This window comes from Psittacula echo (genome assembly GCF_963264785.1).
Source record: "Psittacula echo genome assembly, chromosome: 3".
NCBI lineage: Eukaryota > Metazoa > Chordata > Aves > Psittaciformes > Psittacidae > Psittacula > Psittacula echo.
This window is the reverse complement of record NC_137736.1, coordinates 112,318,499-112,328,858: the sequence shown is the minus strand read 5'-3', so window position 1 is coordinate 112,328,858 and position 10,360 is coordinate 112,318,499. Positions and strand designations below refer to the sequence as shown.

At 38.4% G+C, this 10,360-nt stretch overlaps 1 protein-coding gene across 8 annotated transcripts in view; it reads left to right on the top strand.

Annotated features, from left to right (window-relative positions):
* The window catches only part of AASDHPPT (aminoadipate-semialdehyde dehydrogenase-phosphopantetheinyl transferase), a 31,641-nt gene that overhangs the window by 551 nt on the left and 20,730 nt on the right, over positions 1 to 10,360 (top strand). For 3 of the 8 annotated variants that reach the window (XR_013956377.1, XM_080612519.1, XM_080612522.1), the window contains exons 1-2: positions 5 to 203; positions 1,209 to 1,434. Coding sequence is in view for 7 of the 8 variants with exons in the window: in XM_080612519.1 (XP_080468645.1) it covers positions 60 to 203; positions 1,209 to 1,434 (370 nt within the window). In the remaining variant the exon portion in view is untranslated. Of the gene's footprint in view, positions 1 to 4; positions 204 to 487; positions 670 to 1,208; positions 1,435 to 10,360 lie in introns of those variants that run through there. The other 5 variants (XM_080612521.1, XM_080612523.1, XM_080612520.1 and 2 more) reach the window with 4 other exon arrangements.

The following is a 10,360-nucleotide window of genomic DNA, read 5'->3' as shown; positions in this document are numbered from 1 at the left end:
CTGATGTCTGAGCGCGTTGGGGAGTGTGGTCCGCTCAGCCCTGTTGTTTTCCGGTGCGCATGGGCAGCGTGCGCTGGGCCTTCCCGTGTGCCGCCTGGCGGCCCTGTCGCCAGGAGTGGCTGCTGGCGGCGCGGCTGGTGCAGCCCGAGGAGAAGGACCGCATCGGCCAGTTTGTCTTTGCCCGTGATGCCAAAGCCGCCTTGGTACATGCTGGCGGGGGGGCACGGGGCGGGGCGGTTTCTTCTCCTCAGGGCTGGCGACGTTCCTGTGGGGGCGGGATGCAAAGCGCCCGGGGCCCTCCGCTTTGTTCTGTCCCGCTGCTGCGGGCGCTGCTCGTGGGCTGTGGCGGAGGCTGCCCGGGACCACTCCGCTGGGAGCCGTTTCTGGCGCCGCTCGTGGCCCCGGGACCGGCACTTTCCCCTGGGCACGCGGTTGTCTCAGTGGATTCAGTACTTCTCGTAGGAAAATACACCCTGCAAGGGCGTTTCAGAGCAGTAAATGCGTTACAGACAATTAATTTTCAGTTCTGCTTACACCTTCACGTAGGAGGAAGAGGGGATGTTTGCACTCTGCAAGTTACTCTGAAAGACTTAACAAGGTTTATGTCATGATACTAAGTTAGGAGACAAAACTGGTGTAGTAGACTACATGAAGACAGTAGTGTAATGTGTAAGAAAGTAAAGCTGTTTTACGTAATTCAGATTTTAAGTCTTACATAACAGCGTGGCAGTAATACAGACTAATGTTACTTATCTGTGAGAAATTCCTCGTCACTTTCAGATGTTGAACATTTCATTTAGTGCCAAAGTGACCTAATGAATGTACTGAAAGGAAAGCTGTTGAGACAGTTCTGTTCAGTGTGGTATAGGAAGTATTTATCTGCAATAAAGTATCTTAAATAAGGTTGAGAAGGAACTATTTTATGTGATTCTTCTAGGCTGGGATAGCTTTTTTTATTGGGTTGTCTCTGTCCTAATAGTGATAACAAATGTATTCTGTACTTAGTCTTGTGAACTCTTTTAGTTAAATTTACTTGGTGCAGGCTTTTATAAAAGAGAGAAATCTAAATGATTGGGCTAAAGTATACTCTTACTTTATGTTGCAATAATAAAGCTACTTACAAAATATAGTGTTTTTTTCTAACAACCACAGATGTTTTGCACATAGCATAATAGTTCCATATGAATCGCTTCCGTTTTATTTCACAGGCTGGTCGCCTGCTGATGCGGAAGTTAATTGCAGAGAAGTTGTGCATACCTTGGAATGAAATACACTTGCAAAGGACATCGAAAGGAAAACCTTTCCTGGCAAATAACGTACTCAGTGTCTATTCGAATTACAACTTCAATGTCTCTCATCAAGGAGATTATGCAGTTCTTGCAGCTGAGCCTGAGCTTCAAGTTGGCATTGATATTATGAAGACTAATTTGCCAGGTAATGCATTATGATTACCAAAGTGGATTCTCTAGTGCTTCAGTGCTGAATACTTTAACATTTCCCAAAGAACCAATCTGTGTCCTAGGAATATAGTGTAATTAGAAAAGAGAGTATGAACATATTGTATATTTGCTATTTTAATTATTAAATGCACTCCTCATAGATAATTTTGGGTTTTCTGTTACACCAGATGTTCAAGGCCAGGTTGGATGAGGCCTTGAGTGGCATGGTTTAGTGTGGGGTGTCCCTGCCCATGGCAGGGGGGTTGGAACTAGATGATCTTAAGGTCCTTTCCAACCTTAACTATTCTATGATTCTATGATGTATTTCCAGTTTAGGAAAGCAGAACCCTGGAAAAATAAGGTCGTATCCTGCTATGATATTGGCAAGACTGGCATCTGCAGCTATTTTAATTACAGGTTTGATGTCTATTAGGTAGAAGCAGGGACAGCTTTCGAACTAGGGACAGTGGGACCCATCCCCGTGAAAACTTACAAGCTCTGAGTGTTCCTCCTTTGTCCCATAAGTGTGGACATTGTATGTGTCAGCACAAGGCCCAGTACTGTAAGCAGACTGGCATTGGAGATTTGTTGTGACTGTGTATAGTAATCCTCAGTGAGAGGAGATCATGAGGAGGAAACATCTGAGGTGCCCCTGGTGAAAGAGTAAACTTCACTAACTAGCTGTTGGCCTATTTACTTGTATGAAATGTTTCACTAACCTGACTTTATTAGTGAACTTCAGGACTCAAATTATAGATCAGAGTTGTAACAAAGTGTATTTTTAAGTACAGTGTTATGGAGATCATTTAGTTCACAAATATTCATCAGAGTATGGCTGGTTTAAAGAAGAAACATACTGAGATTTACGATTTACTGGAATTTTAGTTTTTGAGACTTATGTTTAACCAGATATGACCATCATAGCTGTGTTCTTAGAAAATCTCTCTTCATAATATTAAATTTGCCCAGCATTTTATGCTGTGAAATAATTTGTGTAGTAAGGTAAAGATTCAAATAAACCTTGACAGGATAACTTCCTTTTTGGTTGCTTTACACCGTTTTAATGATTATTACAAGTGTACATTTTTGTATTGGCATGCTTAGCTAAAATGCACAGAAATTACTGTAATCTAATCTTCTGTGACTCATTTCCGTCTGCTGTAGACCCTCAGTCTAAAGGTGGTGGTCAGCATGTGAGGGCACACTGTAGGCAGTGGAGGACTCCACACCAGAGCAATTGTGTATTTCATGGCAGGACCTGTGGCCTGTGGGTAAGGCTGTGCTGGAACAGGTACACCCCTGAAGGGATTGCAGTAATGCAGGGCCCAAATACCAGATTAAGCTCGAGGCTGGTGCTTATCATACCTCTCCCAGGCAAAACAAAACAAAGTGATGTCCCAGCTGTTTCTTTTCCCGTTGTCTTGCACACCCTCAGCCTATTTGCTGATGGAGAAGGCCTTGATGCTGTGCAAACTTGGCATCTGAGACACTGTGTGGTCTCAGCACTGTTCTAGGCAAAGACTTAAAACCCAGTGCCATGCAGGCTGCTATGTTAAAAATTAACACCCAGGCCCAGTACCCTGGAAACACTTTGGGCTTGCTGAAGGCCTTACCCCAAGACTCCGTAATCATAGATTCATAGAATAGTTAGGGTTCGAAAGGAATCTTAAGGTCATCTAGTTCCAACCCCCCTGCCATGGGCAGGGACATCTCACACTAAACCATGCCACCCAAGGCCTCATCCAACCTGGCCTTGAACACTGCCAAGGATGGAGCACTCACAACCTCTCTGGGCAACCCATTCCAGTGCCTCACCACCCTAACAGTAAAGAATTTCTTCCTTATATCCCACCTAAACTTCCCCTGTTTAAGTTTGAACCCGTTACCCCTTGTCCTGTCACTACAATCCCTGATGAATAGTCCATCCCCAGCATCCTTGTAGGCCCCCTTCAGGTACTGGATGACTGCTCTGAGATCTCCACGCAGCCTTCTCTGCTCCAGGCTGAACAGCCCCAACTTTCTCAGCCCGTCTCCATACGGGAGGTGCTCCACTCCCCTGATCATCCTCGTGGCCCTCCTCTGCACTTGTTCCAAAAGTTCCATGTCCTTTTTTATGTTGATGACACCAGAACTGCACACAATACTCCAAGTGAGGTCTCACGAGAGCAGAGTAGAGGGGCAGGATCACCTCCTTCGACCTGCTGGTCACGCTCCTCTTGATGCAGCCCAGGACACAGTTGGCTTTCTGGGCTGTGAGCGCCCTCTGCCAGCTCACGTTAAGTTTCTTCACCCCCAAGTCCTTCTCCGCAGGTAGAAGGACTCAGTTACTCAATTTAAAAAGCTTTCCTGTTTCAGTAGGTAAACAGTGAAAATCAAAACCTTCAAGTGTTTGTATTTTAAGTTTTTCTTGGGAAATGATAAAGTCACTTATATGTAAGGTACGGATATCTCATCCTCTGCTGTCATTTTATGCACCTGGAAATGTAGCTGGCAGTTTAGACACATTGCCAATATCCAGCTGACAAGTCTTACAAAATGTGTTACACTCTACTTCTGAAAGTAGGAGACAATTGTGAAGACTAAAGGTTTAATTTTACATTTAGGTTTAGCATCCTGATTTTGCATTGCTTCTCCATTCTTCTCTCTCTTCTCTTATATTCTCCATTCCATAATGCATTCAACTTTGTAAGGGGACATATTCTTAGTTTTTCGCCAGTTAGTAGAAAAAAAATCTTTTAACTTCAATATTAGTTGGCTTTATTAAAAAAAAATCATTTCTATGTCTGCCTTTTTCTTGTATATTTTTACTTATTTATTCATTTTTCCTTTCTCATTTCTCTCATGTGAAATTAAGTAGTGGATAACTGAAATATCCATTGATCTACTACTTATTCTACTGGCAGCATCAGAACAGATCAAGGTTTTTCCACCTTATGTCTGTGTGTACTCTTCATTCAGTGTCCCTAGTTACTGCTGTTGTAGAAGGTGTAGAATCCAAGTTAGGCTGTTGGTATATATGTCAACTTTAGCAGGCTAAGTTTAGGAAAAATTCTCTTGAGTTCATCCTATCAATCAAGTTTTGGTTGCTATTCTTGCTTCTGTCATGTGGCTTTTTAGTTGCCTGTCCTGGGATTTCCAAATAACAACATGGATCTGAAGAAATAACTGTCATAAGGGTGTCAGCATCTGCTCATGCAATTCTTTTCCACATTATGTATTTTAAATAAATATTTATGGATTAAACAGTTCCAGGTTCCAAATTTTAAAGAGGGTTTGTTTGTGTCTATACGTATTCCTTTTTGGAATTATAATTTGTATTTTTGGAAAAGAAGTAGAATAGTAATAAAAATTAGTAATTTTATGTGGGAAAGTGAGCCAGCAAATGAACAATATTAAGGATAGATTTTTAAATTATTATAGTCTTTGTAATATGAACTAAAGCTAGCAATATTTCACCTATTCTTTTCTGAGAAAGATTTTTGTCTTACTAGAATTACCTGGAACTCTTTTTACTGCTATGCTATGAATATGAGACTGACTTTACGAATATTGTTTTATCTGATAGTTCCACTGAGTGGTGCTCTTGCTCTGTAGTTTCTAAGTATATTATATTTTTGAGAGTGAGTCCACTATAAATCTTTGTTTGGAATAGCTACAAAGACAAAGAGTTCCCTCTGCACAGAGTACATTACAGTATATCTGTTTTGTTTTGTTTTCAGATACTTGTTTAAAGTATCAGATACACTTCATCTTGTGATGTTATCCAACAGAATCTTGATTGAGGTTTCTAATATTCTAGTTCTTGCACTCCTTTATCATTCAGCCAGTAAACAAAATATGCAGTGCAAATATACAAGACAATATCATGCAGCTGGAAGTTTTGAGAAATAGGTTATTAAATTATGTGCTAGCAAGTAAGAAGGAGACCTGGCATATAAGCATTTTACACCACTTCTTAATCTGTGCTGCCTATTTTTATTGTACTTAGGAGCAATAAGAAGCCATCTCTTTCCATATAACTTTTGCTGCATTATTAAAATCTGAAAAATGAAATTCCTGTAAGATATAGCCTTCCTCATAGGTGAAGGCAGACCACACAAGAAGCTATTCTTAGCAGTGCAAATAGAGACAGTTCTACTAAAGTTCTACAGATATGTAACAGTTTGTCGCCTTTTTTCTCTCTATTCAGATATTGAAATAAATAATGTAGTGATGATAGAAAAGGAAGATGCCCTTTTTAGGTATTGTGTGTTGTTGCCTTTTGATTGTCTGGCAGGTTAGTTTTGTAGATTTAAATCAGGCTTTCAATTTACTTGGTTTTGAAGAATTACTGAGATCAGTGGATTTGGGGTTTTGTCTGGGTTTTTTTGTTTGTTTGTTTGTTTAGATCAGTTTAAGATGAACTCTTGAATCACTTGGGAAAATGCACACTGTATTGTAAATTTGTTAATGATGTTATTATGGACATAATTTGCCAGGAGATGTAATGCATATGAAATTATTTTAACCCATTCAGAAAGGAGGTGAGGAGGATTCTCAATAGTACTATTAACTCCAGTGGGGAAAACTCAGCTTGTGGTAATATATTCGACCTGTAACTTATGGACAAGCAATTTTGCAACCTGTCAACTTGATTTGAATGGTGTGTGGGGTGCTGATTTGCCAGTCACTTAAACTCTGTAAAGGAGGACATTTTTAGAGACATAGGAAATAATTATAGCTTAATAAAGATTGCTGTGAGAATTTTTAAAAAAACCCAAAAGTTTAGGTCTTAAGTTCAAGAGTGAATTTCTTTACAGTAATGCATTTTTTTAACTTAGATGGAATTAGAAAAGCAAGTAAACCAGCAGTTCATTCCTGATCTTTCATGATCAGCCTGCAGTCTTTCTTACCTATTGCATTACAGTTGCTTTGATCCAGTCATCTCCAATCTCAATGTAATTCCAGAATTAAATAGTTGACATGCAATAAAATTAGCTTTTCTCATTAATCTTTTGGGTTTATGCTAGGTTTGCTTATTAAAAGACACAAAAGGGTAAATTTCTGCATGTGAATTTTACAGAAAATTAATTTGATCTAAAAATAGTTCCCAGGATGCTTTTTTAAGAAAGTAGGTGATCATGTACAAACACTGGCTTGTCTGAAAAATATTTGTTTTGGGTTTGGGTTTTGTTTGTGGGTTTTTTTGTTTTGCTTGTTTGATGGTGGTTTTTTTTTTTTTTCCAAGGCAAAGAAATATAAACAGAGCTTGATTCACTTTTTTTCTTTTTATTCTCATTATTTCATCATTGAGGTAAGATAATAAAAGATAAGAGATCTTCAGAGAGATGTCACACATGAATCAGAGTATCCAAGTCCCACGTGAATAAGCTAAATACCATGTTTCAGTCTAGCTACTGGAGGAAAGCTCTCTCTCTCTCGAGCTAGTTATAAATTTTGTGTATTTCTTTTTGGTAGTCATAAACTAAACTTGAGACATAGGGACACCTACATCTTAGTCAAGATATTTGGCATGTCTTTTATCTAGCAGCCATGTTCAAGCTTTTCTGAACTTTTTTTAATTGATGCTTTTCATTTTTCGCAATAAGAATTTCTTGACCTAGAAAGAAATGCTGAAAGAGATTATTCTTTGTGGTGCTTTTGTCCTTATATTGCCTTAACTTCATCTTACACAAAGTTTTAATTGGCTTTGGTTTTACTGGTGTATTTAAGTGAATCTCTTAGCAGCAATCAGCATCTAATCTTCTACTGCAAGAGATAATTGCCAAATTATTAGCTAATGGTACAGCTTTAGATATGTAGATGTAATGTTTGGGATGAAGAAATTAACAAAGGATTTAGGTTAAACGTTACTTTTAATTAATTATAGAAGTCAGAATTTATAAAGATGAAAACATCATTTTTAGATGTTAAGTAGTGTTAGAACATCTAACTGATTTCCTTATTGAACTAACAAATCATAGTGGTTATATGCCGTTACATTGAGTGAACAGGGAGGAATTTCTTTGTTCTTGTTTTACTCGAAAATGGGGAGAAACAGGCATCTTAAACATGCTCTTAAAGAATACATATTATATAGCAGTTTCATTATTGTGCTTTATTTAGTCACAATTATAACACTGTTTTAAGCTGGATTTGTGTCACATTTGTAAAAATACTGGCACATTCTGGTAATTTATTAAATATCAATGCTTGATAAACTGTGAAAGGAAAATTTGATAGTGTGATTGAATCTCCTCTTTGAGGTGAAATAGGCTTTTTAGAAAGAAAAAACTTAACCCTTGATGACTGTTTTTTAATAGGAAAACAAACTCATTGGGATTAAAATAGAAACTGATAGCAAAATGTAGAACAGTAAACAAGAACTTCTGGTAAATAAATGTGTTTAAAATGAGGGATAAATTAACAATAAAGCAAAAAAAACCCACTTAAGCTAGGAGCTTTTAGTAAACATAAGAGGTAGAACAAAAGGAAACTATAAGAATGCTTCTCTGGATTTGGGATTTCTTTTGGTTGGTTGGGAGTGGTTTTTTTGTTGTTTTGTTTTCTTGAAATATCCTTCTGCACACTGAATTTACAATAGTCACAATTTATTCCTTAATTGGTCTTTTGGGAAATGAAGTTATACATTCAGAATGAGAGGCAAAAGAGAATTAAGTTTCTGTTAGGTTTTGTTTGTTTGTGGGTTTGGGTTTTTTTGGTTTTGGGTTTGTTTTTTTTGTTTGCTTGGTTGTTTTGTTTTGTTTGTTGGGGTTTTTTTAACAGAACTAAGAGCACTTCTCAGCCCACACTAATTACAGTCAGCTTTGGCTTTCCAGATTAAGGAAGTCTAGCAGAAAGATGTGTCAGGAGGCCCAAAATTAAGTAATTTTTCTGTACATATTAGGAATTTGCTTTTTGAGAAGTTTTTTGCTAACACTGCCCATTTCCAATAGCTTCAGCTGTACAGATAGAGTTGTTGCAAAAGCTGGAAAATAGAAGCTGTCTTTACTCTGTGTTGTCAAAAGCTTGTTTGGATGTTGTCTGTGCAAGAATTACAGTTTGGAGCTCTTATTAGTTTTGAGGTTGGAAGGCAGTGTTTTAGAGAGCTGCAGATTTTTAGTCTGCCTTTTGAAGTGGTAGATATATGCATTAACTATTTAACATCTCCCCTCAGAAACAAAAATAAAGAAAAACCCTAAAAAAACCCAAACCAAAACAAACAAAAATCCCCCCTCCCCTCAACTGGATTTCCCTGATGCATTTCCTTTCAAAGAAAAATTCTGATTTTTAAGAAGGGATTTTCATATTTTCCTCACTTAAGGTGAGGTTGTGATGTCAGGTTTTCAGGAAATTTTAGTACCAGGAGACTTCAGCTACTTCTATAAGTAGCTGGGTTTTTGCCTTACATCTGGTTGGTGCTTTAATTTTTAGGAGTTATGTGTTGTGGTGCATTTTGATGAAAAATCCAGTCTTCTAGTGCATTAAAATATTGTTCTATGGCCTGTATAGTTTTCCTGCCCCTTAAAATTGTTGGGATTTCTACTGAATACATAGATTTTCTTCCTAGCAAAACCCTATTTAATAGAACATAGTAAAAACATAGCAAACACTTGGAGATGGTGTCTACAAAAGCAGATATAACTGATACAGGTGAATGGACAATTAAAGTTCATCAGTTTTTCAGTTACGGGCAATGCTTTGCTTTTGTCAGTTACAATATGTTAATCTTCCTCTGGCATTTCTTCTTATATATCCTGTTAGCTGGCTAAAAGTTTTTGCAGTGGCTGGTCTGAAGCTATGCAACGATTGACTTGTGTCGATGGGGGAAGGATGTGTGAGGACAACATGCTGAATGACTACCTGACCTCTGTCTCTTCTCTGTGGGTCTTTCAGCTGATGACAAGCCAAACAAATGGCTTTACAAGGGTTTTTATAAAGCATGTTTTTACATGGTTACTGTTATTACATAGGACAGTGATACTTATGTCATCTTGCAGAGTTTTTTGGACTTCATTTTGAAGGGGAAAGGAAGGGCAGTCTGTACATGGAAGTGGGGATGTTTTAAGTGTGAAAATAAGGGACATTTTTACTGCATCTGGCTGTGAGATTCATATTCGGGGACAGACTTCTGCACAGTGTCCTGACTTTGGCCATCACAAGGAGCTCAGTTGTTCAGTGGCTTCATTACTGCAGTAGGATATCATGATGTGGAACAACATAGTCCCAGAGTGTGTGTCTCAATACTGAGGACCAGTTCCACACCAAACACCTAATTTAGAAGAGAGATCTATCATTGGACTCTTTCAGAGAAACCATCTCAGCTTGTGTTTTCTAAGGTCACATAGCTTTCTGGAAGGGGAAAGAGGGTGGGGAATTTGCATTAGTCAAAGCAAGGAGGTGTTAGGAAGTGTGAATCATGTGGTCAAATTCATGTGGAAGGTAAAGATTACCTAGTTACTGAGCACTGGCATTTCTCTGCTCCCCCTCCCTCCCCTTTTTTGTCCAATATAACATTGTATACCAAGTGCCAAGCAGATCCCTATGCACCCCAGGTTCTGCAATGGTCCTAGTTTCTTTAGAGATAGGAATACTCTCATGTAATCGCATTTTAACTAAAGTACCTACCCTTTCCTCCTCCTATTATCTTAATACTTTTATTGTTCAGTAGCAAGCGTTAGTGATACCATGAGGATAATGTTATTTTGCAGTGTATCTGATTCAATACAAAGGTAGAAGCTGGGCGTCATCCCCATTCTGCTGGAATTTCTGACTATGCATCTAACAGCAACACTGAATATATGTGTGCATATATATACACGCAGATCACGTGTATATATACACATGTATTTGCACACACACGTGTTGTATAGTGTGAGAGTTAATTGAACAAAGTTAATGAAGTGATCCAGTTTTGACATTGAGTGGTCATCCTCATAGTA